The 26,693-nt window shown below is 56.3% G+C and overlaps 2 protein-coding genes across 2 annotated transcripts in view; both read left to right on the top strand.

The window, feature by feature from the left end:
* Positions 1–24,894, top strand: part of NPLOC4 (NPL4 homolog, ubiquitin recognition factor) — a 43,148-nt gene extending 18,254 nt beyond the window's left edge. The window contains exons 4-16 of the mRNA XM_004709104.2: positions 724–772; positions 1,405–1,499; positions 2,686–2,809; positions 3,248–3,427; positions 5,658–5,744; positions 8,221–8,292; positions 8,577–8,703; positions 13,023–13,183; positions 20,092–20,163; positions 21,634–21,729; positions 22,333–22,449; positions 22,737–22,839; positions 23,429–24,894. Of these exons, the coding sequence (XP_004709161.1) occupies positions 724–772; positions 1,405–1,499; positions 2,686–2,809; positions 3,248–3,427; positions 5,658–5,744; positions 8,221–8,292; positions 8,577–8,703; positions 13,023–13,183; positions 20,092–20,163; positions 21,634–21,729; positions 22,333–22,449; positions 22,737–22,839; positions 23,429–23,589 (1,444 nt within the window). The 3' untranslated portion in view covers positions 23,590–24,894. The remainder of the gene's footprint in view (positions 1–723; positions 773–1,404; positions 1,500–2,685; positions 2,810–3,247; positions 3,428–5,657; positions 5,745–8,220; positions 8,293–8,576; positions 8,704–13,022; positions 13,184–20,091; positions 20,164–21,633; positions 21,730–22,332; positions 22,450–22,736; positions 22,840–23,428) is intronic.
* Positions 24,895–25,930: 1,036 nt separating this feature from the next.
* The window catches only part of FAAP100 (FA core complex associated protein 100), an 8,133-nt gene continuing 7,370 nt past the window's right edge, over positions 25,931–26,693 (top strand). Inside the window, exon 1 of the mRNA XM_004709232.2 lies at positions 25,931–25,938. Coding sequence (XP_004709289.1) covers positions 25,931–25,938 — 8 coding nt within the window. The remainder of the gene's footprint in view (positions 25,939–26,693) is intronic.

Genomic DNA, 26,693 nt, shown 5'->3' with positions numbered 1-26,693 from the left:
GGGGGGGCGGGGCAGGGTTACATAAGGTGTGCGCGCACATGTGCAAGACTGTTTGTTCGGGTTTTCACAGCTCCTTGTGGAGAAGCTGTGCATCAGAATCCACACTCAGTCTGTGAGGCGCCGGGTGAAGGTGGCGGGATCTGTGCTGGCGCCTTTTGTTAAAGGCTTGGCTCTGTGATTGTGGTGGGAGCTGACATCGAAGTGCTGGGCTTCCAAAGGCTGCAGGAGAGCCGACACTGGGCCACCGCGCAGCCACAGGCACCAGCCGGCACGCGCCCTCCATTTGCCAATTCTCCCTCTTTAACCCGTCCCCTCCAGTGTTGTTAGGAATCTTGAAGAGAGAGAGAGAGTGTGTTTTTCCTGAAAAATTATCAGTAAATGTTTCCCTTTTGGGGACAGAAAGGTCACCTTTTCTCTGGAGGTGTAGAATCTGCCCTGGCTTAGCAGGTAGGCTAAGGGAGCACAGCCCTCCCCCAGAAGGACAGCTCTGGTTTTGCTTGGATGAGCTGGGCCTCCAAAATCTCTGAGGCTGGCTGTGCCAGAAGACGTCCCCAACCCTGGTGTCCCTTCGAGTACACACCGAGGTCGGGGCCGTGCTCAGGTGTCTGCCGTGCGTGCTGTTGGCGCGTGTTGCACTGAAGTGGATTTGAAGGCCCTTCACTTTAGCGGCGGTGGTGGTCAGGTGATGATGTCACCTGCTCATCCTTGTTGGTCTCTGTGCAGGTGTCGCCATGGCCCTCTGGGGAAATGTGTACACTGCGTCCCGCTCGAGGTAAGAATCCATGGAACCCAGGAGTGGCCGGGCCACTGCTGCACTGAGCTGACGGCGCACTGCCTCCAGAGCTCCTCCTGGGCCTCATGTCCTCTGGTCAGCCTGCTGGGGGTAGGGGGAGGCACCTTTATTTATGGGAGTGACCTTGGGATTATAGATGGCCTGAATTTTGTGTTGCGGGGCCAGCCTTGACAGCGCCCCTGGACCATCCTTCTGCAGCTGCATGGAGCGAGCCCAGAGCCTGCCTGCTTGTGCTCAGGGCCGCTCTGACTGATTTGCTCAGAAACTCAGGCTCCCTGCCCTGCAGACGTGTCTGCTGAGACTGAGAGGCCCTGCACAGTGCTGACAAGGAGGCCGAACTAGACTGATGCACCCAGGCTAAGTTGACTCCCCTCAGACTGCAGCTCCAGGTTTTTCTTTTTGTGAAATTCTCCAGAAACTTGCTTGCCTTGGAACATCCTGTAGGTGGTAAAGGGAGATTTGTTTTCATTTTGAAAAGGTCACCCATAAGCAGAGGAAAGCTTAATTCTGACCTTGAGCATGTGTCCAAGCCCAGCACCGGGACCCCTTGCACACTGAGGGCACTACTGCCTCCGACCAGGGCCTGACTGGCCTGTGCTCTCTGTTGGCAGCCGTTCGATGAGGACTACCTGAACCACCTCGAGCCTCCAGTGAAGCACATGTCCTTCCACGCCTACATCCGGAAGCTGACCGGAGGGGCCGACAAGTAAGCGCTCGCTCGGGGCTGGTGGCCGAGTTAGCTGTGGCCTGGGCACATGTGCTTCACGCCATCGGTGCGGTGGCCATCAGGCGGGTCTGTGGGTCCCATCCTGGTCCTGGAGGAGAGCGGGGGTAAGGGTGCACCAGAGCAGACACTGCTGTCCCGCTCAAGTGGTGCTTGCAAGGCCTGAGGCTGGGTGGCAGCCTCGTGTTTCAAGTCTGTGGGTCTGCGTTCATCCTCTGCTCTTTAGAGAAAGGGCGCTACCAGGGTCGTCTCAGCTACCCACTTCCCAGCCCCTGAAGTCACACCCCTTCCCACTAGGTCACAGCACAGTGAGGCCACAGCAGCTCTGCGGGGGGTCGACTCTCTGGGGCCTTGAGCGCCTGTGGTGACGGGCAGGGCAGGGCAGGACCAGGGCTGAGCGGGAACCAGGACAGCTCCCAAGTGACTGAGGCAGTGGGACAATAGAAGGGCAAGTGCCGGCGTGTGATTTCCCTGACGACTATCTGCCCTTGGCCTGTGTGGTCTCTCTTGCGGGCTGTTCATCCACCTACCAGAAGCACTTGCCTTTAGCTACAATTCCCGTCATCCCGCGCCACCCCCCCCCCTCCCCCGAGGTGAGGAAGAGCTGTGGCCTCCAAGGGGTGTCCCTAGCACCCATGGACATCACGGTACAGCCACGACACAGGTACATGTTGGCGTATGGAAGTGAAATGGAACCCTGGGGAAGGTCACGGCAGGGTCACCAGTATCACTGCAGGATCCAGGGTTCTGCAGTGATCATCCCTGACAAGCTCCCACTTAGAGCAAATGTAGAAAGAGTGCGCATGTCACGGAGCATCTGCGTGGCTGTGAGTCCCGGGCTGACAGGTACCTGTTGCTGGGGAACCAGCGATGCCGAAGAAGAGGCTCCAGGCTCTCTGGGGCTCGCTTCAGAAGAGTGCTTGTCAGACAGGGCCGTGTTGGCGAGCAGCGGTAAAAAGAAAAGCTGTGTCTACAGGAGACGGTGTGTGTGCCGCGGGGCTGAGGGAAGGTGCTAGAACTGCAGCGCACCCTCAGTCCCAGCCCCGTTCTCCCACCATGAGCTCGCTCCCCGGACTCTGCCGGCAAGGGTGGGAGCCTACAGATTATTTCTAGTCCACCCCCCACCCCCCCACAGCTTGGTCAGTTGCCTGTCTGCCGTCCCGCACAGGGGGAAGTTCGTTGCCCTGGAGAACATCAGCTGCAAGATCAAGTCAGGCTGTGAGGGACACCTCCCGTGGCCAAATGGCATCTGTACCAAGTGCCAGCCCAGTGCCCTCACCCTGAACAGACAGGTGAGAGGTGGCCACACACCACAAACTTGCTTCACAAACGTTTCTTTCCGCGGCCTCCTTGGGAAGGAACGGCCATCACACAGCAGGTGTATTCAAAATGTGTCTGATGGCTGGCTGGACCCTTTCTGGCCGCCATGTGCTGAGGGCATCATTTGTCAAATGCTCACCTTTTGAGACTGGAGCCTTCTGTGTCCTGCTTTCCTGGTCAGCGGGTGAGGCCAGCATCTCCCTCATAGCAAGGGTGGGGGGGGTGTCTGACCTTCTGAGACGCAATAGAGTTTCTGCCCTGTGGGTGTTTCTGCCCCGCTCAGGACTCTGACTGGGCCTCCTGGGCCCTGCAGGGCACTGGTCCAGCTCATCAGCCCCCTCCCGGCTCCGTGAAAGGTGCTCACGGACTAGTTCAGGGTCTTTATGTCGCCCTCTGTTGTGGCTCTGCAGAAATACAGGCACGTGGACAACATCATGTTTGAGAACCACACGGTGGCAGATCGCTTCCTCGACTTCTGGAGAAAGACAGGGAACCAGCATTTCGGGTACTTGTACGGCCGGTACACGGAGCACCGAGACATACCTCTTGGCATCAGAGCAGAGGTGGCTGCCATCTACGAGCCCCCCCAGGTAGACACGCAGGGCTTGCAGCGGGCACGTGAATGGTCAGGGTGTCTGTTACCTTGTTCGACCGCTGTGTGGCACCCTTTTCTTTGCATTTTTCACTTGTTTTCTGCCTCTTTCCATGAGCTTTAGAGTCTGTGTTCGGCTGAATAAGATCTCTGCCTGTCCGCAGGCTGTGTTCCCAAAGAGCAAGCGGGTTCTCTTCATTTTGATGCAGTGTTTTCATCTCGTCCTCCCCGTACGTACGGTGTCAAGCAGCTGCTCTCCCTTCTCAGGCGTGCTTCACCGTGCGGTCTGTCCGCTCTCCCAGGGCGAGTAGAACGGGAGTATCACGGGATCGCTCACCTCCACCCCGCTACACACAGCCGTCTGACACTAGCCAGACTCCGACCACCACGAAACAGGACTGAGACTGGAGTAGGATTGGGGAGAGGTGGTTCCCCAACAGCAGGCCCCATGGGGCTTTCCTAGGGCTGAATCTTTGTGGGAGCAGGTCACCAGGTCTCCCTACTGTAGGAACAGTGAATGGGTTTGAACCGCCAGCCTCTCAGTTAGTGGCCCAGCACTTGCCTGTATGAGTCACCTGGGGCCTCCATTGCGGGATGGATGGGGAACCCTCAATGTCAGGGGTGGAATCCAAAACATGACACCCTGGATTTTTCCCTATGGAAGCCTTAACTGCTCTGTTCTTGAACGTTCTATTAAAAAGTTCTAGGAAACGAAGAGACCTGTAAACACGGTGTGCCTCCTACCTTTCCCCACTTTAGCCGAGTTTGACTTTAGACTCGTCAGGCTTGAAGAACTCGTAAGCTACAGCAGACATGCACGGCCCACAATGCACGATGGGGAGTCAGTGTTCAGTGGAAAGATTGCCGTTCTCTTTCATTCCCTTTTTCCATGAACGGTTTGAAGCCACCAACCCCCCCCCCCTCCCGCACACCCCCATACTGCTGTGCTCACTTCTCCCGTGACAGCACCATCTCCATGCTCAGCACTCTGTCCTCCACCCCGTGCCGGCGCAGCCACGGCATGCTCTCCTCGCCTCACAGCACGATTGCCGCAGCTTCCTCAGCTCACAACAGACTCGCCGTACTGCATGGCTCACTCTTAGCACCATCCTCACCGCCGCGTCCAGAGGCGCTTGACTGCCTCATCACGGCTCAGCCCCCACTTCCCACCACTCCACCCCAGTGGGCTTTCTGACTGCTGCGCCTCACAGTGCACATCCCTCCCATCTGCGCTTGCTGCCCCACCCTGTCTGTGTTGAGGTGCTTTACGTGTAGCTCAGAGTCCAACCCTGTAGTGTTCGGGCAGTTTGCCAGGGTGGTGTTTCCGGAACTCTGTGTGGTGGTCCATCAGTCCAAGGAGACATCACGGGGGACCTTGAGGTGCCGAGGGCTCTGTGGCGCACAGAGCGGGTGCAGATGCCGTTCTCCTGCGAGAGCGCCCCGCTTCTCTAGCCGACCACGGGGAGCAGTGGAAGCACAGCGCTCTGGCTCCTGCAGCATGGCGGTGATCTCCAGGGCCCTGGCGCCAGCTCCTCAGGAGTTGAAGCTTGCCGTCCCGTGTCCTGAAACAGTCTTTCTCCTCCATGCGACCTCTCCATAGGCACAGCATCCAGCAGACAAAGTTGCTTTGGTAGAATTGGGCTAGTTTTCAAGGACCTATTAGATTGTTACGACTCTGGTATTGCCTTCACTTCCGTAGTCTGACATCTGTGATTTCTGCTCAATATGGTACTTCCTGATGACACTCAGGCTGCATTTAAACAAAAGACAAAGTTTTCAAAAGTGCTGTAAGTTCCATGAGTTGGTGTCCTTGCATGGGCTTGGTGCTGCCTGTGAGCAAGCAAGGCCCAGGCTCACCCTGCAAGCCAAAGCCGAGGGCTCGCTGGCACCGGGCGCTGGTTTTCATTGCTGTTCAGGTTGGGTGCAGTGCCAGTCTCTCCCAGATGTTCTGTCTCTGAGGCAGCCTTGGGAGCTTCCCTGCAGGAACTGCCAACAAACTTCCCAAGAGACGTTTCTGGGGACAATTTGCTTCATAGCTTTAATCTTGCCTCATCTACCCAAAACTTTCTGGGTACTCACTCAAGGAAATTTTAAAGATTTCCTTTCCTGGAGAAGTAACTTTCAGACCAGGTTTAGAAAGCCTTCCCTGGCCTGAGCAGCACACTCAGTTAAGAGCTCCTCTGCACGCGCCCACACCACTCCAACGGCTTCCCTCCGGCTCCCTTCAGATCGGAACCCAGAGCAGCCTGGAGCTCCTTGAAGACCCGAAAGCCGAGGTGGTCGATGAGATCGCCGCCAAGCTTGGCCTGAGGAAGGTATTGAAGGCTTGGGCCGTGGGGGGTGGGGGTGGGGATGGGGTAGGGGGCGGGCCGGGCCCTGTGGGAAGTCCTGGTGGAACAGCACGGTGTCTGTGGGAAAGGGTGTAGGGCAGTGGTCCTCAACCTTCCTAATGCCGCCACCCTTTCTTACAGTTCCCATGTTGTGGTGACCCGCCCCCACCCCAAACAAGGGTTGCTCGACCCCCAAAGGGGTCGCGACCCCCAGGTTGAGACCCACTGGTGTAGGGTATGGTACCAGTGGCACTGTGAAGCTGATAGCTTATATCTTTCCTTGTCTGAAGTAACGTGGGTCCTTTCTCAGAAGAGCACTCGTGCTCCAGATGCAGCAGCTGCTGTGTTTAGCACTGTCAGCCTCCCTGACTGTTGCTCCGTTGGGGGTTAGGGGATAATGGTAGTGGGTCCCTGCTTCCTTCCTGGCCCAGAGATGGCCTTGCTGTGACATGCCTGCCCACCTGTGTGCCTTGCAGGCCCCCTTCCATGGAGGCCCTCCACATGGTGTGCAGGCTGCGGGGACAGCAAGGCCTAGGGGCCCCCTGACTGTTGTATTCAATTAAAACTACAGGGAGGAGTGGGGGGCCAGTCCCCACCCGCTGGTTGCGGGTTCAGTAATACTACTTCTGGGTTCAGTAATGCACAATTGTACGGTTGAGATATATAAGTATTATATCGAGAGCATGAGAGATAATACAATAATACAGTCAGACATATTACATGGTAGCATTGCTCATGGGGGGTGGGGGAGTCAGATGCGCAGGCATTCCCTCCCCTGAGGGCAATCAAGACTGCTGTCTCATCCCACCACAGGGGTGGGCCTGCTCCCTGCCTCTGTAGGAGGAGTTTGCACCCTACTGATAATGTTCCTATGGAGACCCAGAGACCACCCCCTCACCTGACTATGCTCCCTTTGGGCCCAGCATGCTGACGGTTCCTGGTTCTGCGTGCACACACACCAGCGATTTCCAGGTTTCTCTATAGACCTTTGGGCCCATGAGCTTCGAGGGTTCCCCAGAGCTTGCTTTTGAGTCTGTCGGCCTGGTTTGTCTCAGGCCTGGGACAGGCCCCGCGGGGCTTCAGATAGGTTTTCATAGCTGCGTGTTTGCCTCTGAAGTCTCAGAAGCTCAATTGTAAGAGATAATGCACATTTACGTTCACCTTTTGTTTTCTAACCAATTTAGCAGGGAAGAGTACATTCTTCCAGATAGCAGGGCGGCAGGAAATGTGATTTAAACCAGGAATGTCACTGAGCAAGTCACTCTTATTTTCAAAGAAAAACACCCTAATGTTTCTAACAACTAGTCGGGATCTTGATTAGAGCTGCATTTTGGATTAACGTGTGGAAGTTTCTCTTCAGCAGAGAACTTGATACAATCGTTGGTCTATGTTTGTTATAAGCCAAAACATCCGAAGCTGATGCTGTCCGTGCTTGTAGACCAAGTGACTCCATTGTCTTTGTCACACGGTGCCGTAGCTTGCCTTCGTCCGGCTTGTGTTTGTGTGATCCTTTACGCCATCCTGTCTGGGCTGCTGCCCTCCCCCGAGCCTTTTGTTCATGCGGGCATTTTTGAGAAAAATGCACCTCCATCCTGGCCAGGCATGTGTGCAGACAGTCCCGGGGCAAGGCTGGGCTGGCAGGCTGAAAGTGACCCCCTGGGGCTCGGGGTGGGTGGGGGAGGGGAAGGCAAGGGGTCATGGAGTCCATTCTGATTGCAGCCACTCCGTGTGTCCCGGAGGGTTTCCCTTTTTATTCTTTGTACTCATTGTACTCTGTTTAACCTGGATGCTGACACCCGGCGTTAGGTTCTGGTTGACAGTTTTATACAGACTCTTGGTCTTGGTTACGTCGTCCACAGTGTGCCTGCTCACCCATCCCCGCTCCCGGCTCCTGTCCCTTGGCTGTAGAGTCGTGTTGGCCAGTTCATCTCCTAAAGATGCGGTTTTGGTTTTTTAAGGTGGTTTTTCAGAGGAGCTCATTGCTCATGGCTGATAGTCTGTATCATGTGTGTGTCTCTTGTTCAGCTATAGACGGTGATCTTTCCTGTTTTCCTGAGCAGTTCACCAGGCCTTTCTGCTGCGGAGCTGCTGGTGGTGGGTGTGAACCGCCAACCTCCCGAGTCACTTCTTGAGGGACTTGGCGAGAGTACTCTGATGGGCAGGGGCTGTTTGGGGAGGTAGTGGGTAGAGGCGGGAGTGCGCCCCAGACAACCTTCAGGAACACCTGCCTTAGGACTCGAATCCTGCCACCCTGCCCCCGATCCCGGGAACAACTGTGCCACCTCCCGTCCATCTGGATCTTGCTCTCAGGAGCCCGCTTCACATCTGGGGAAGGAGGACTGCTGTCGGAGCTGCTTGCTGGCAGAGAGGGAATGCCGTTCTTACACTCCCTGCATACAAACCCACAAACTGCGCGCTCTCTCTCTGGGACACACTGGTAGCATGTCTCCTTTTTGTTCAGGTCGGCTGGATATTTACAGATCTCGTGTCTGAAGACACCCGGAAGGGCACGGTGCGATACAGCCGTAACAAGGTGAGGCGGGGGCAGAGGTCATGGCCTGTGTGCCCAGCGCCTGGCGCTGCTCTCTGGACTCCAAGCTGAGCAGCTTCTGACACGTTTCCCGGACCGTGGGAGGCCAGAGCGGCTGGCTCTAAAAGGGGAGCTCATCCCCTCGGAGGGCCAGCCGGGATTCGTCTCCTTCACAGTCCAGTGGAGGCCGCCTGCTGGCCGACAGCATCCACCCCCACCTCACTCAGCACAGGCTCTGAGCGCCGCATCCGGCGGGCTGCCCTGACGGGTCCTTTCTCTCCCCTTAGGACACCTATTTCCTGAGCTCCGAGGAGTGCATCACCGCAGGCGACTTCCAGAACCAGCACCCCAATGTCTGCCGGCTCTCCCCGGATGGGCACTTCGGGTCTAAGTTTGTCACTGCAGTGGCCACAGGTACGGGCCTGGACAGGCTGGACTGTGGGGGTTACATGATGAACGTGTTGTGGCCTCCTGTTCAGCAGCTTTTCACTCTAAACTCCGCTTCTTAAAGCCCCACCAACCATGGAGTCCCCTTATTGGTGTGTGGTAAAAATCTTGGCTCTTTCAGAACTGGGCTTATGTGGTCCTGCCCTAAGGCCAGGCCGCTCTTTCCAGGGGTGTGATTTTGCCAGGTGGACTCTCCTCGGCACTTTGGAGCTGAGCTTGGGGCGGCCTCTGCCCTGGCCCAGCCACCCAGGGTGATTGTGCTGGGCAGCGGGGGGCTGCAGCCATTGTCCTTGCCATAGGTGACCGAATGTGTGTGTGTGTGTGTGTGAGTGTGCGCGTGTGCTCTGTCTTGTGTGGGCCGTACGATCTGAGGAAGCCAGAGAGCACACTCAGCTCTGCCCACTGAGAGGCTGAGAAGGTGGACAGGTTGCCCCGTCAGAGCTGTGCCATGGGTTCTGGGTCTCGCAGGTTTCACTCCACGCTGGCAGCCACTGGCCACGTCCACTTCTAGTGGCTATTTCTGTGGGGGGATTATTCCTTGGCTATAACATGGAGACTGCGATCTCTCCCCGGATTGAACCGTATCCCTGATTGGGGGTTGAAAATAATACCTGTTGTCCATGGGATTTTTGTCTCAAGAATTGACACTTGAATGAAAAGTTTTGGGATTGTGAGGCCAACAAATAAAAGGTCTGCAGCTAAGCTCCTCCTCTACCTGTGTGCCGACTTATCCCCCTCGGTGACATGTGAGAAGCTTGGGACACATCCTGCCCCCCTTTCCCAGGGACCAGCCTGCAGCGGAGGGGGTATTCCTCACGGATGCAGACGCCATCTGAATTCTTAGTCTGCACAACTGACCTGCACCCTGCTGGGCCGGAGTGCTGCCTGAAACCCCGCTTGCCTATGCTCCTTTTGCAGAGCGACCCCAGCTGGGCAGGAATGGGCGGCACAGCCCCTTTGTCTGCGGATCTCGTCCAGCTTGAAACCCAGGCCCTTGGTGTGCCGGGGGCCTGGGGGAGAAGGGTGGGGAGCTGTGCTTCCCCTCCGCAGGCAGCGCTGCTCCCCACCCTCAGCATTGACAGCACGGCACCCTTGGGCTTCGAGGATACTTCCTGAGCAACTGGTTCTAAAAACAAAACTGCACGTCACATTCAGTGATCACTTGGCTCCTCTGCAGCTGCCCCTTTCCAGGGCCTTCCATCGGCCCACACGGGGATTCCTGCTGGCCGACCTGTTGCCTTTGTGCTGCCTGTTAGCTTTCTGGAAAGATGGATGAGCCTCGGGGTTTTCTGGCTTCTTGTTCCGAGCAGAGAGGAGTGTCCTTTGGAGACTTTCCCGATGGGCTAACTTTGCTTTTTCTAACAGCTGTCAATTTTACAGCACTGCTTTCCCTCTTCCTCCCATTCTCAATGGCCTGGTTTGTCCTTCTCCAGCGGCCGGCCACACTTCATGACCAATCTACGGTGCATGCAGGTTTATAGCACCCCACCTGGAACAACAGCTGAATGTGCACACACCTCACATCACCCCCAGTCCCAAGCCAGAGGTACCATGCTTGTGCTTCCTGCCAGCATAGGCACAGGGCACATTTGTCCAGATCTGGCCCTGTGCCTGAGGGAGGGCTAGAGAGGAGATGCCAGCCTCTGTTGTTGAGACGTCTCTGGAGCCGGTTCAACGCAGTCTCGAAGCTGGCGCAGCCCCTCCATGTGCAGACTGGCCTGCCTTCCCAACTCCAGTCGATGCCCATCCCTGTGCCTGGGAGATGCGCTTGAGCCAAACGGATGACCTTTCTGTTCCCTGAGGGTACACGACAGATTCTGTCAAAGTGAGATGGAGAGAGCAGGTGTGAGCTGATGCTGTCAGTTCCACAAAGGGTGATGAGTCAGGATCAGAACAGAACTGCTTCCCATGAAGCAGAGCTCAGTCCTGCCTCCTCCCCACAACTCTCCCACTGCGTCTGACACCAGCCGTCCTCCCCAACTCCTGCTGGGTACTGTAGTTCATTTCAGTAGCCCCTCAGAACTTCCAAATGATACTAAAAATTACGTGCCTTTTATAAAGGAAGTCATAGGCTATAACTCAGAATCAGAATCAACTTGGTATTAACAGGATACAGTTTTTCAGTCAGGGCAACTTCCAACCAAGACAGCTCTCAGCTTCTGGGCAGTGCCTGCAGGTGGTCACGCTGTCCCTCAGCCATGCCCACACTTAGGCTTTCTCTAGGCCATGACCTCAAGCAGCTGGTACAGGTCTGGCGCTTCACCAGCAAGTATCCAGACGCGCCCTGCTTTTCCAGCAAACTTCCTGCCCACAGACACGCAGCCCTACCATTCTGGGTTGGCAAGGCCACTGCAGCAGCCTCCTGCCAGTGTCCAAGCGCCCGCTGCTGATATTGCCGCCACCATTCCTCTTCCACTGGGCTCTGCTGCCATCATGCCAGCTTTAGTGTTAACAGTGTGCGCTTTCTAGGAAGCTGTTAGCGTAGGGCCCCGGATCTCAATGACCCCTCCATGCTCCTCTCCGGTAGTAAGGTTCTCCCCCACTTCGGTGTAATCGCCTTTACGTAAGACAACCTCTTGTCAGTTTCAAGCCCTGGTCACCCTACCAGACCACAAACAGCCCCTTGATAGGCCCCAGTAATGGACCGGTTCCCTACTGGATAGTTTCACACTCCCCGTCCGTAGAGTAGACTGACCTCTCCCTGTGGGTAAGACTGTGGCCCAGCGGTCACTTGGCAGAATTTTAAAAGAAAGGCCATATGTAAGAAGCTCATTACATTGCAGGTTACCGGTACTTTTTGCACTCTAAACTCGTAACATGAGTGGATGTTTATGTTCCCTGTGCCACACGCATGGCCTTTGGGGGCCATCCCAGTACTGCCTGTTTGATTGCTCTCCGAGTAGAGGGATGCATCACCATGCCCCGCTCCTTCCCTCTCAGCAGCTTTCGTGCTCCATTGCCCCTGGGGTAAGTCATCCTGGAGGCCGCTGAGAGTGGTGAGAGTGTAGGCCAGGCTTGCCGTGAAAGGCAGCAGTGGGTGTGTAGCATGTGGTTGTAAGAAGGCCCGAGCTGGGGGGCTTTCACGTGTTGCCTATGGCTCCGTGGCCAGCTCACACTTCCAAAATGTTGAGGGCTTTTACCTCAGTGGGCATGGTGCCTTGTAGCGTTGATTAAGTATAACTTTAAGGTTTTATAAAATAGAAACTGCTCTGGGTGAAACACAAATGTTGGTGGTTGTCTTTTACACCAAGGAGTGTGTCTGCCTTGCTGTTCTAGACTGGGCTCTAGAGAGAAACAAGACCAGTTAGATGAGTGCAGAACAGGGTCGCGGGGCGCCTTAAAGAAGCTGGACATTTCCATTATATTGCTATTCGGCTTTTCCAGCACCCTTTTTAGTCCCTTCTTGTGTTAAAATATGCATACAAACACATTTATCTCAAAGAAATGGCTCACGTGGTTGTAGAGAGACTGGCAAATCCTAAGTCTCTGTGTCAGGCATCAAGAATGAAGGCTTCCCCTGACTCACAAGTCAGATGACAGGCTCCTGGCTCTCAGACCTTCAGAAGTGGATAGGTATCAGGATCAGCAGGTCATACAGTAGACAACTGGCTCAGGATCCTTAGAACAGAGAACAAATGTACCATCCCGATTGAAAAAGAGTTTTTCCAGATGTACAAGGGACTTGCTTCAAAAATAATTCATGGGAAAATAGAATTAGAAGACAGTGAAATTTTCTCATGACATTTTGAGGTGCCCCTCGTATATTAGATGCAGGCCAGAAACTCCCCTTTTTGAGCAAGATGGCAACTTGAGTAAGAGCTTCGCTTGAGCAAGCTCCACCCCATACAACTGCTGCCTGTAGCATATCGAGCTTTAGGATGTACAGCACCTGTGTGTACAATGCCGCAGTCCCAGGAACCATGGCCTGGTCAAGGTGACCCCTGACGTTGACCATCACGCGCGCTCGTCCTCTTACTCCCCCTCAGTAGCAGGTTTGCTGCAGTGCAGGGCGTGGCTGTGAGTGTTCGGGCGCTATGGAGAGCCAGGCGTGTGTGCTGATGAGGGCGGACAGCTTCTGAGGACAGCTGGAGAGAGTGTGCGTGTTCCGACTCAGGTGGAATGTGCCATGGGTAGCAAGTGGTCACGGAACAGAGAGGCTCTTGGCACTGGGTCTTTGGCGTGGGACAGAGGGGTCTGCACTCCATACCCTAACACCTTTGAACTTGTAACAAGTGTTTTGTAGTCCCTTGGGTAGGTTCTGATTTTTGAAGATGTCTCTCTTACAGGTGGCCCCGACAATCAGGTCCACTTTGAAGGGTACCAAGTGTCCAACCAGTGCATGGCCCTGGTCCGTGATGATTGTCTGCTGCCATGCAAAGACGCCCCTGAGTTGGGCTATGTGAAGGAGTCCAGCAGCGAGCAGTATGTGCCCGACGTGTTTTACAAGGTGAGTACTTGAAGAGGTGGAGAGCGTCCTGCCCCAGGTCCGCATGGTCCACGGCACTGCCACTTGGGTGTCTGTAATGTCAGGTGGCGCGACCAGAAACAGAGGTGCACTCCCAGGGTTGAGGGACATACACACCCAGTCAGATCATCACAACATATGGTCCCAGCCTCTAGAAATGGTGTCAGCCAGGGCCAGACCAGGCCTGCAAAGTAAGGACGTGTGGCCATCACCAGGCTTGCTCACATTTCAGACCAGGGACTGTCTCATTGCTAATCTCTGCTGCTCGCTACCGCGGCACAGCTGCCCTTGCCCAGAAACATCCTCGCCCTTCACAGCGACATCCCCTCGGAGCCCAGAGACAGCACTGCCGCCGCCTGGCCCCCACCTGGCAGCACCAATGTCCTGCTGTCCGAGGGCCTCCATTCTTAGTATTTTGTAGGGTGCAGGTGGGTCCTCTGTCTGCGACGGTGCTTCCGCTCTCCAGATTATCTGGCGATGGTGGGCGCCTTGATCCCCGGGGTCACACTGTTCCAAACAGAAGTCGAGTAGGTTCTGTGTCTTTTTTTTTTTTTTTTTTCTTTTTTAACATTTTATTAGGGGCTGGTTCTGTGTCTTTCCTTCTCTGTCCACTGCTTTAAAGTTGTTATCATCACGGGCATTACGAGCTGGTGTAGTTGTCCTTGCGTGTGTGTTGCTTAACCTTATATCGTAAAGTAGGGGAGGTGCACAGAGAGGGCTTCATCAGTTTTACATTCAACGGTTCAAGCCATCACAAAGCCCTCAATGCAAGGCCACCCTTCACGCCTCGTTCTGTCCCCTCCACCACTCCCCCTCTCTCAGCCTTCTGAGTTCTGTCTTTGGGAAATGCCGCCCCACTGACCCCAAGCGGCTGATTGTTCCAAGGTGTGCACCTTGTCAGCAGCCCTGCACACACCTGGTTTGTCTGTCAGTTCCATTGCCTGTGGACAACGTTCAGCACCCGGCTCTCTCCGTGGTCAGCATGCCCCACGTGTACAGCGTGGTCTGTCATGGAGAGTGATGCCGTTGGGTGTCCGCCGGGGGAGGGGGTCCTCTTTGTGACTGTCAGACCACGTCCCAGAGATGGTCAGAGTCGGAAAACGTAGTTCCTGTGCAGCGACGTGATGTTTTGAAGTCCGCGTGTGCGCTCGATGGTTTCTGTGATTACTACAAGTCTAACCGTGGTTTTTGTCTCGGTGCAATTCACATACTGTACAGTCTCCCGAGTAGGTTCTCACAGTGCTGCGTGGCTGCCACTTCAGTCTAATTTTAGAACCTTGGTGTCCCCACCCCTGAAAGAAGCCCTGCACCTAACCATCTCCCTAACCTCCATCAACCACTGATGTCCCCTCTGGACATTGCTATCCCAAGGCCTCCCGTGTCTCCCTTCTCTCCGTGGCTTGTGGTTTTTAGGTTCCGCCACTGTGACAGGTACCGGCGCCACCCCCTTTATGGCAGAATCCCATCTGTCACCCTTCAGCAGGTGGCAGGCCCAAGATGTGGTGTCCACGTTGTGGCTATTGAGAGTAACCACGCCTGTGTCCCGCGGTGCCAGGGAGAGGCAGTTCTCCAGCTTTTGTTGGTGGTGGGAGCTGAGTTGTCATGCGTGTGTTTGGGCCGAGTGGTGTTAGAGGGGGCTGTGTACGGTGGGAGTGTTCAGTCCAGTCAGACTGCCTCCTCTGTGTGGTCCACCTTGGGGCGGGGGAGAGTGCAGAGGTCTGGGTCAGAGGGAGTTCTCTCGTAGGGTCCTCACCTGAGCAGGCCTCTGGTCAGAGCAGGCTTCCGGTGAGAGAGACCTCTACCCGCTCATTCTGGGTGAGAGCAGAAGCAGTGTGTTCAGACCGCTGTGTCTGCCCGCTGAGCAGCCATCCAAAGGGCCGGATGCCACTGGTCGCTGAAGGAGCCCAGGGTTCAGGCCGTGTACTGTGTGTCACAAACTCTGGTGGCTGCTTTTGAAACGGTCTCTGTAAATACAGCAAACAGCTTCAGGAATTGATTTAATGCTCCTCCTCCTCATCAAAGTCTTAAGTTTTTTCCAGACGTGGAACTTGTGAGTAAATCATTGCACACATCTGGACCAATGCCATGATACGTCATTTCTGCTTTATAAAGGGTGTTGGGGCCCCTTTAAAAACCCCTGCCCCCGAGGGAAAGGAAGTGGATGTTAACAAACCCAGGGACAAAGGAACAACAAGTGATCCAAAAATCAGTGGTGAGCAGGATGTAGGAGTCCTGGTAGGGCTTGATCAAGGGCAGTGTAACTGAGGAACTACTGAAACCCCAATGAAGGCTGAGCATGACAGTGGGACGAGAGGCAAAGAAAAGGAATTAGAGGAAAGAACTAGGCTACAAAGGGCATTTATAGAGGTCTAAATACAGGCATGTACATATGTAAATATATTTATGCGTGATGGGGTAGTATTAAGGTACAGAAGGACATTGGGCCTCCACTCAAGCACTCCCTCAATACAAGAACACTTTGTTCTATCAAACTGGCATTCCATGATGCTCACCTTCCCGACACGATTACTGAAGACAAAGCAGGTGCATATGCAACTGTGGTGAAGAAAGCTGACGGTGCCCGGCTATCAAAAAATATAGTGTCTGGGGTCTTAAAGGCTTGAAGGTAATCAAGCGGCCATCTAGCTGAGAAGCAACAAAGCCCTCATGGAAGACCCACACCAGCCTGTGCGATCACGAGGTGACGAAGGGATCAGGCATCATCAGAACAAAAAATCCTATCATAGTGAAAGAGGCGGGGAGTGTGGAGTGGAGTCCCAAAGCCCATTTGTAGGCCACTGGACATTCCCTCACAGAAGGGTCTAGGAGAGGAGATGAGCCAGTCAGGGTGCGATGTAGCAACAATGAAACATACAACTTTCCTCTAGTTCCTAAATGTTTCCTCCCCGCTCCCACTATCATGATATAAATTCTACCTTGCAAGTCTGGCTAGACAAGAGGATGTACACTGGTACAGATAGGAACTGGAAACAGGGAATCCAGGGCGGGTGATCCCTTCAGGACCAGTGGTGTGAGTGGCAATACTGAGAGAGTAGAGGGAGAGTGGGTTGGAAAGGTGGAACCGATTACAAGGATCTACATGTGACTTCCTTCCTGGGGGACGGACAACAGAAAAATCGGTGAAGGGAGACGTCGGACAGGGCAAGATATGACAAAATAATAATTTATAAATTATCAAGGGTTCATGAGGGAGGGGAGAACAGGAAGGGAGGGGAAAAATGAGGAGCCGATGCCAGGGGCTTAGGTGGAGAGCAGATGTTTTGAGAATGATGAGGGCAATGACTGTACAAATGTGCTTTACACAATTGATGTATGTATGGATTGCGATGAGTTGTATGAGCCCCTAATAAAACAATTAAAAATAAAATTTTTAAGTAGGGGGGACCGATTACAGGGATCTCCATATAAACCCCTCCCTGGGGGACGGACAACAGAAAAGTGGGTAAAGGGAGATGTCGGACAGTGTAAGACATGACAAAGTAATTTATAAATTATCGAGGGTTCTGGAGGGAGGGGGGCAGGGAGAGAATGGGGGAAATGAGCTGATACCAAGGGCTCAAGTAGAACGAAAATGTTTTGAGAGTGATGATGACAACCTATGTACAAATGTGCTTAACACAATGGATGTATGGATGTATGGATGGTGATACGAGTTGTAGGAGCCCCCAAGAAAATGATTTAAAAAAAACACCCTGCCCCAGGGGCAAGTGGGTATGGACTATGAGTCAGTCTAGAATGATGTCTTTCCAGGATCCCGCTCTGGCCCCTTGGGGGCTGACTCTGGAGGCTGGAGACAGCCTGGCTGCTTCACAGGCCGATGGCTTGGAAGCAGCCACATGGCTGCCAGGAGTGTGCCCTCATTGGAGTCCAAGGAGGAGCAGAGGGAAGCACTTTGAGGATGTCGGGTGTGAGTTTGCTCACCTCAGAAGAGTAAGCCCGCCTCACTCTGGGCCTTCGTCTCCCCCTGCAGTGAACCGTCAGCCTGCGTCTGCGCTGGTTCTGCTGCTTGGCTCTCGGCTGGGGCCTCAGCCTGCAAGTCCCCTGTGAGCTGTGGCTCTCAGACCTGGTCTCAGAGAGCCCAGTGTCCGGGCCGAGTGCCAACAATAAGCCCCTCGAGGAGCAGTTGTTACAGGGCTCGCATGTGGCATCAGACAGTGGCTGCTGTAAGAAAGTGCTGCCCAGGCTGCCCTAGGAGACCAGGATGCAAACCAGCCACCCACTGCAGGGCCTCAGGCATGAAGGCCGCAGTTCGGGCAGCCCTGTGGAGGAAAATTTGTCGGTCTCTGGGCTGACGTCAAAGCCGTGCCCTCAGGGGAAGCTCACTGGGGTTTTCCAAGGCTTGGTGCGCCTCTTGTGGGGGATGAGCTTCGTCTGGACCCGGCTCAGCCTAGCAGAGCTGTGTCTATGTGCTTGGGCTGCGGTGTTGCGGTGACCCTCTGAGCGCCGGTTCCTGAGGGACTGCTCTGTCACCGCTGTTGCTTCAGGCCAGTGTGGTCCTGGCCCTGGGCTCTTCGTGAGAATGTTAGGGTGTGCACATCAGGGATAGCACTGCCCAGCTGGGATCCGTGAGGGTCTCCTTTGCTACTCCCCAGAGTCGCCCCTCCCTGAGCGTGGTGTGCCCTCTGTGACCAGCCCTGGGTGCCCTGTGTTGTCCATGGATCGAAGAGAGATGACTTTTAAGTCATGTTTTCGACCCTCGCGTGCTGTTTGAATCCATGGGTGGTCAGCACAGCATAGCCCAGAGACAGGGCACGAGGCAGTACATTGTAGCCTCTGGGTGTCCCCCACCTCCAGACCTCCCCTGACATGTGGGTTCCAGTACTGTCTGCAGCCTAGAGCCGGCACACTGACCTGCCTGTTGGGGAGTTGAGGGCGGCTCCCAGTGGGGCAGGCACCTGTTGGGGAGATGGAGTGGATCGTGGGGTAGGGGTCCTGAGTGAGGTTGAGCTCGGAGTCTTCAGACTGAGAATGGGCACTGGGAGCTGGGGGGAGGTGGGGGTCGGGACCTGAGCACCGCCCAGGAAGCAGGTCACTGTTGGGAGCACACATTCACACAGCCGAGGGGCCCTTGTCCCTCCGCCGATCTGCCAGCCCACTCTTGGGTCCTTCTCAAGCCTCAGCTTCCACCGCTGTGAGGGCAGGGTCTGCACTGTTGGCTTGATAACAAAAGCGTGCCCCCGCACCACTCAGGACATGGGCGCTGTAGCAAGACCTCTCCCCTCCCCGGAAGAAGAGACCGGTGACAGGAACCCGCAGCGGGAGCTCAAGCGCTGGTGTGTGCCAGCCTTCCCTGTGGTGGCATCTTGGTCGGCATGTGCGCTGGGGACCTGTTCTCTCATGTCCCCGGCCAGGGGGCGAGTGCAGTGGGTGCTTTCTGATAGGACCACCCTCGTTGGCCCCGTGGTCTGTGTCTGAGCTCGTGGCACAGAAGTGTTTAGCTTTCTCCCTGCTGTCGGTTTCTTGGCAAGACCTGGGGGGGGGGGGGCAATCGGCTGCCCTCCCCCCAGCTCTCGCTCCAGGTGGAACTAAAACTGCTGACACTTGGCGGCTGCCCCGGCACAGTCCATCTGACACTTGCCCATAAAAAGTAATTGCCTTTTTAAATGGCAGGTGGGCTTGGGATCGGCTGATGTCAGTGCTGGGGTGGTTCGAAGTTACCTGCTCTCTTATTTTCTGGGGTAGCAGAGATGGTAGTTAATTTGAAAGAGGTTTGCAGGACACAAAGAGAGGCTGCAGCATTTAACAAGGAAGTCCCGAGGGGAGATTAAGGCGAGCAGGTGCTAGAAGGATGTTTCTGCATATTAGAGCTTAATTAGATTGGAAGATGAAATCCAGATGGGCTAATTACGCGTGAGTTGTTGCCGGTTCCTTCTTGTCGGGGAAAGAGTGTCTTTCTTGGAAATGGTGATCTCCGTTGCTTGGACTTAGTGCCTGCCACCAGGCAGCCTTCCTCTTGCCCATCTGGAAGCCACCCTGCTGCCCCCTGCAGAGACCAGCACTCCCCCACCCCTGCTGGCTGGCACCCCCACAGTGTTGGAATGTCATCTCCTGGTTCGAACCCATAGTGGCTTAGGCCAAGCCGGACTCAGTGTCACAGACAGTGCTGGTGACAGTGCCGCAGGTGGCACCAGTCACCCGTCTACCCAGGGAGGCTGGCGCAGCACCACTGTGGACCAGGGAGCTTTCACACCAAGTGAGCTCTAACGTGGGGCCCTGTAATTGGGGATGATGGTTGTGTAATTTATATATGACTTGGTAAGCAATTTATATAATGTTAAATGATGATTTATATAGAAAATATGACCCCCTCTTGCAGAATCCTTAATGAAAAGCGTCGGTTCTTATGAATTTATTTCTTGAGCTCTGTGTGAACTCAGCATGCCTGACATAAATCAGATCTAATTGTCATTTTATGATTAATGAACATATGCTGGCCGTTTTTCCCCATAATTAAACTTTATGTACCATGTGTCTGACAAAGCAAAACAAGTTGAGACTTTGACAGATTGGTGGTAGACTGTGGGTATGCGTGTGTATGTGTGTGCATGCGCGCACGCCCACACTCCTTGGTGTGTGTCTACGGTATGAACATACAATATGAAGTTTCTAAAAAGTGTGGGTCAAAGGTGTGAGTGAAGCTTTTAAGAATTTGCATTCAGACCTGCCATTTAGAAAAGGCTTGTCACGGACCGGGCTGGGCCCCTTTGCCCCTCCCTGGAGACACATTAGGCCGAGCTCTCCCCTTGCCGACACCAGGCATGTTGTCCTCAGTGTTTGCACAGTGACAAGGCCATGGGAGAGGAAGGCCGTGTGTGTGGCCGGGGCCTGGTGCCTGATGGGAGCCTGACTTTGGCTTGTTTTCCCCACAGGACATTGACAAGTTTGGCAACGAGATCACCCAGCTGGCGCGTCCCCTGCCTGTGGAGTACCTAATCATCGATGTAAGCTGCCCTGTGGCGTGGCGGCCACGTGGGCTGCGTGGGCGGGGCAGGGGTGGAGTCCCTGAGCTGCTGGCATCCCCCAAGGCTGCCCATGTTCAGGGCGTTTCCTTTTAGTGTCCAACCCTTTCTCCAGAAGCCACGGCAGTGTGACACAAACCGAAAACCGCCTGCCCCACAGCAAAAAGGCCACAGGCCCACGACGAGAAGCCCTGCTTCTCAGTGCTGCCCACAGCTATGGGGGACTGTCCCGAGGCTCACCCCGCCTGGTGGGGCAGGCAGCGAGGTGGGGCCGTCCTGGGCCTGTGTCCTGTGGGAGCTCCGGCAGCTGATAGCCCAGGGCCGATGTGCTGCCGAGTGAACCCAGGGGGCAGGAGTCTGTCCCTTCCAGGCACTTGTGCCAGCTTCTGTGTGCACAGGGGCCACATAGGCCAGGCCCTGATCCCTGGTGGGGCGGAGCGGGGGCCCTGTGAGCAGAGCCCATGTCATCTCCAAGAAATGACTCATTTCCCTGCGTCCGGCCAGGCCACCATGGACTACCAGGGGAGGGCCAGCCATGGGACCAGAGCAGATGAGCAGACAAGCCCTTAGAAGTCAGCCCCCTTGAAAAGCATGCTCAGGGTTCTCCACCCCAACCAACCCTTACCTTTCAAGAGGGGATTTGGGGTAGTAGACTAAGCGCCCTGCCCCTGGAGCCTCAGAACTGGGGTGGGGGGGGGGGCTGGCCAGGGGACGGTCTGAGCCAGTGTGCCCACCATCAGCTGACTATAAGGCAGATCGCTGGGGCATGGACAGCTGCACAGCTAGGACACTGACCTGAAGCTCTCTGCAAATGTCATGTTCTCGCTGTCAGTGTGCCAGTAGGAGCCATGGAACCCGCCTCCCTGCCCAGGCATTGTGCCCTCTGCAGCGTGTGGGCCTTGGTCTCATGGTGCCCAGAGCCTCCAGCCCCACCTACTGTGCAGGGGAAAGGACAGCCTGCAGTCAGGAGCCATGTGCTGGCTTGGGCTGCTGGACCAGCAGGGCGCCTGGCTGAGTCACGGGGGAACCCTGACTAGACAGCCTGGGAACAGACACCGAAGACGGCAGGGCCACGGCACAGCAGGCTGAGGGTGCCCACATGCACTTTGTGGAGGGGCATCTGCGTGTTGCCTGCTGTCCTACAGCTTCTGTGGCCATGATAGATTCCAGGACCCTCTGGGCAGTAGCTTTCTGCTCCTGCCTAGTCATCGTGTGACCTGCAGGAGGAGGGAGGGGCTGTCAGGAGGGCCCTGGGCAGCTCTTTCTCCCCAGATTCTAGGGCTCGGTTTCTGTGTTGGGGAGGAGGGCTGTCTCCTCCTGCCCCTGGGCTAAAGAGACGTGGCCAGTCTTGCTCATTGCCCTGGGGGCTACAGGGCTGCTTGGGGGGTTGGGGGGTGGTGATGGTCTGCCCCCAGAAGTGCTGCTCACCCGGGCCTTTGCTTCCACCTTCAGATCACCACGACCTTCCCCAAGGACCCAGTTCACACGTTTTCTATCTCGCAAACCCCCTTTCCTATCGAGAACCGGGGCGTGTTGGGTGAGACGCAGGTGAGCAACCGGCATGTTTGCGAGGGGTTGGGTTGGGGTGCCTTCTCTGTATGTCAGAGCTCCAAGAACCTGTGGGTGCTGAGACTGTGGCAGCCCCTAGGGTGACAGGTCTGAGCAGGCCCCATTCACCATGGCCCACCATGGAGGGGTGGGGGAGAAGTCTTCCCTCACAGTGCCGTCTGCTCCATCACCACGCACCCTCCACAGTGTGAGCACCGAGGCCTGCGCAGGGCACACAGACACGTGCACTGGTGCTCTGGGCTCTGATGGCCCTTGGGAGCGTGCGTGACAACAGGGACAGGAGGGTGCCCCTGTACAGCCCCCCCAGTCATGTACAGCCCTCCCCCAGTCATGTACAGCCCCCCCAGTCATGTACAGCCCCCCCCCAGTCATGCAGCGCTCCCTTCAGGCTGCCCTCGTAGCATGGCCCTTGGCTCCTCCAGCCCTCCTGAAGGCACGCGGTCGGGGCAAGGCCAGTGTCAATGGCAGCTGCCACTTCTGCCTTTGCCCCTGCCCCACGTGGGCTGCAGAGTAGGGGGCTTGCTCAGGGCTCTGACTGGGACAGCAGGAGGGACCTGAGGTGTGTTCGCCCCTGTGCCTCAGGATTTCCACAGCCTGGCCACCTACTTGTCCCATAACACCTCATCTGTGTTTCTGGACACCATCTCGGACTTCCACCTCCTGCTCTTCCTGGTTACCAATGAGGTCATGCCCCTGCAGGTAGGCTCCTGGGGTGGCAAGAGGGATGGCACCCTGTCTGGCCTCCGCCCCCTGGCTCACACGTGTCTCCAGAAGCGTCCCCCATTCGTGGTGCTGGCCCCGTGTGCCTTCCCTGGCTTTGATGGGGGTGGGGTGGGATTGGCCTTAGTTTCTGGAACCACGGACAGAGGTGCCTTGGTCAGCTGGGGAGTTGCTATGAAGTGTGCCATTGTGGCCCCCTCTGCATGTGGGCTGGACCAATGGCGGGTGGTAAACTCCAGCTGGGCCCCTGGTTGGCTGTCGCGCAGGACAGCATCAGCTTGCTGCTGGAGGCTGTGAGGACCAGGGACGAGGAGCTGGCGCAGACGTGGAAGAAGTCTGAACAGTGGGCCACCATTGAGCAGCTCTGCAGTAAGTGACCAGAATCACCCTTCCAAACGGGACAGGTGCAGGCCTCTGTGACCATCAGGGACACTCTGGCCCTGGGCACGTGCCGTGCTCAGGGTTCGGGACCCTGCACGTGTGACAAGCAGGATGCTGGGAGTCAGGGGTCTGGTCTTGAAGTCCCCCAGACTGTGTGCTTGGCAGTGAGGATTTTGCTGGGGGGGCCTGGTAGCCCCTCTCCGTGGGCTTTGGGAAATGGCAGAGAGCACCACCTAGAAGAAATCCACAGAGCCCTCTGTGCCATTTTCTGTGGGAGGGGGGACAGGGGGTTAGAGCTGGAGTTCACCAAGATGAGCCCTGTGGAAAGCTAGGGCAGTGGGGTGGCGGGCATCTGGCGAGTTCTTTTGCCAGGCCCTGGTTCTCAGGGGAGAACCTGTCATTTCTGACACCCAAAGTCTAGGGCACCAGGCTCGCCAGTATTGACGCAATAGCTCCACCGCTCTAAGTGACCCCGCAGGGCTCAGGGCCACCAGGAGGCCTTCCTGGCTGTGGCTGAGACCTTCTGCATGGCTGGGACCACACGTGTGACCACTGTCTCCTCCCCTCTCGCCCACAGGCACTGTTGGCCTGCAGCTTCCAGGCCTCCAGGACTTCGGTGCCGTCGGGGGCTCCACGCACACTGCCACCTCTGCCGCCATGTGGGCCTGCCAGCACTGCACCTTTGTGAACCCGCCAGGCACGGGCCACTGCGAGATGTGCAGCCTGCCCAGGACCTAAAGCTGCCCACCACAGGACGCCCCAGCCCTTGGGCCAGGGGCAGCAGGGGGAGGGCCTCCCACTAGGCTGTGGGCCACAGCACCCATGCTGCCTGCCCCCAGGCCAGGGCCGAGCCAGGGGCTGGATGCTGCTCCGCCTCTCTCCCCAGTGCTTTGTTCCCTCCTGCCCTGCCCCATCCGTGGTCAGTGGGCACACTCGGCCCATGTCCTGTCGTTGTTCTGGGAGGTTCCTCCTCCAGACAGACAGCCACTGTCTAGCAGACTCACAGGGGCCTGGCTACCGCCTCCCCTCCCCCACCCCCACCCCTTCCTGGACCAGGGGCGTCTCCATTCGGCATCAGCTGTAATAACAGTTCCTGGGGACTCCTGCCCAGAGGACTTTTATTTATTTTTTTAAGATAAAAACTGCACAAAGAGGAGAGAGACTAGTTTCCAGGTCATTCCTTCTCTGGGGTCCCTCTGGGGACCCTCTGGGGATGTGTCCCTGCAGGTGGGTGGCCAGGGACCCACCGTCATTGACCCTTCAATGAACCTCAGTGCCTGAGACGTCCCGCCACGCTGCATGCTGACAGCTCCAGGCGAGGGCCCTTCACCCAGCACACCCTTCCCGCCCTCGTCCCCCGACTCGGGAACACCACACACAGGTGCCAGGTTCAGTCCCCGAGGGTGGTAGCTGTGCTGTAGGCCGTGGGACCGAGGCCAGAGGTGCCCTGGGACCTGCTATGCCTCTTTGCCTTAATGGCAGCTGGGTCTCCACACCACCTGGTGCCCACGAGTATGGGCAGTCTCCCCACGTGGCTTGGGCCCCTCCCTCCTTGGGGCATAGTGGGGACAGGAGGCCCCTGGCCTAAGAATAAGGCCAGGCAAGGCTCTGTCAGATGCCCAGCCTCTCTCTGCTGCCGGGGAGCGTGGGGGGCCCGGGGCCCACCCACTGTATGTCGCCAGCACCATCTGCACCCTGAGCTGTGCTAGTGACTCGGGTCACAATGCCACCCACCCCTTCCTGTCTCTGCCGCCCTGCCCTCCCTTTCCTCATGTCCACACCCACACCTCTCTTTTCTATCTTCTGGTCAAGAAAAGGTGTCTGCAGAGTGCTGCCCAGTGGAGTGGAATGGCTCAGTGCCCTGTGGCAAGGCTGAGCCACCTGCACCTGCCAGTGACCGTGCAGTTGCCATGCCCGCCACCTGAGGTCACTCTGGAGACCAGGCGCTCCTCCCTGTCAGCTCTGGGCTTGCTGGGTGCTGTGGGCTGGGTCTGCATTCCTGCCCCAACCTGCAGTGGAACCTAATAAAAGCACCTGATGTGACATCAGTGCCCGCGTTGTTGCTGGCTGGGCAGCAGGCTCAGGGGCCTCCTCATACAGAATCAATGGGTGGCATCTCAAGGGTGGGGCTGAAGTGCATGCGATTGCCCATTCCCTGCCTCGAGCTGGCCAAGTACCAGACCTGTGTGTCCCCACTGCACCAAGTACGCACCCTTTCCTGCAGCACCTCCCCCAGGCATCCAAGATGCCTTCTTCCATGACTGGTGCCAGCTTTCTGTGCTGCAGGTCCTCACCGACACCCCCTAGCAATCAGATTAAGCAAAGCTGCCTGCTGTGTCGGGGTGGCGCTGCAGCACATGTGCCTAGGCCTGCTGGGGCCTGTGCGAGGTGATCTCTTAAGTGACTGGTGTGTTCAAACCCCGTACCTTTCAGTTAGCACCCGGACACTGCTACTCTGCCCCCAGGGCTCCTTCATGTGTGGACAGTGACCCCACATCTTGTTTGATGGGACACTGGGATTGGCTTGGGGCCTGGAGAACCCACTGCCCTCTGAACAGAACACGGGACGGTGACCCACACAGGTGGCTGACTGAGACAACTCCACTTAGCCTGGCCGGGCTCAGTCCAGTCATCTCCGAAGCCTGGGGATTGGGCAGGAATCTGTGTGGGGAGCTAGTGGTAGGCCAGTGTACTGTGGGCAGTCAGAAGGCTGCTGCCCACCGCAGCAGTGCTGCAGTAGGGAGAGCGGGAAAAGGAGATGAGAGAGTGTGTGTGAGCGCCCTGCCCAGTCTATGCCCCTGCTGCTGTGCTTTGGTGGGGGGGTGGGGGGCAGTGGTGACCAGTGCCCCTTGGGAGAAGTGCTTCCCTTTCATGCCCAGGTTCATCGTCCCCCTTGAGCCAGGCTGCCAAGACAGCATGTGTTCAGGGGGTTCCTGAACACGTGTGCTGGTTCCAGGCCAGCCCTGCAGCAGAGGACGGAGGGCACAGGCCTGACGTCTGTGTTCTGCTCCAAATGCAGTGGACTTTGCTCAGTAAGTCTAGGGAGCCGTGGTCTCAGTGGTTACTTCCTGGGCTGCTCATGGCGAGGTCAGCAGTTTGAAAGCAGCAGCCACTCTGAGGAGAAAAGGCTTTCTACTCCAAAGAGGCCTCACAGGCTTGGACCCACTGGTGTGTTCTACCCTGCCCTGTAGGGTGCCTAATGGTCAGAATTGCCTGCAGTGATTTGGTTTTGTGCTTGGTGTGGCCAGGCAACGAACTGCAGACCCCAGTGTAGCTGTAGCGTGCCTCAAGTATGGCACGTTGGTGTCCGTAGGTAAGGGAAGGTGGGGGCAAGGCTGACTCCTGCCTCATGGCAACAGGGAAGCCAGGGGAGGTCAGATACAGCACTCTCCGTTGTCATTTACTTAACCACCTAGCTCAGTCCAGGGGTGTCTTGGCAGGGGGGGGAGGGCACGCGGACACAGTGGGTAAAGGGTTAGGTAGTTAACTGCAAGGTCAGCAGTCTGGAACCACCAGCTTCTGTGCAGGAGAAAGATGAGGCTGTATGAAGAGTTAGTCTCATAATGATTTAGAGAGTGTTCTTGTTGGAACTAATTTGGTAATATTTATATTTTTAAACGAAGACTTAAAAAAATGTTTTTTAATTCGTCTCTGAACCCGTCAGGAGCAGGCCTAGTCTCATAGGATCGCCCTGCGTCGACATCGACTCGACAGTGAATTTGGAATTTACTTTTGTCAAGTCTCTGTGTGGGGCTGTCCCGTCCTGCAACGCCCCCGAGCCCTACCTGGGCCCCGCCCCGATTGGTTCCCTTGAGCGGGCCACGCCCCCTCCGGCCCGCCTT

Source organism: Echinops telfairi, unplaced genomic scaffold (genome assembly GCF_000313985.2).
Source record: "Echinops telfairi isolate 266 unplaced genomic scaffold, ASM31398v2 ScPeMD7_7458;HRSCAF=8496, whole genome shotgun sequence".
Classification (NCBI taxonomy): Eukaryota; Metazoa; Chordata; class Mammalia; order Afrosoricida; family Tenrecidae; genus Echinops; species Echinops telfairi.
This window is presented reverse-complemented; position numbering and strand designations above follow the sequence as displayed.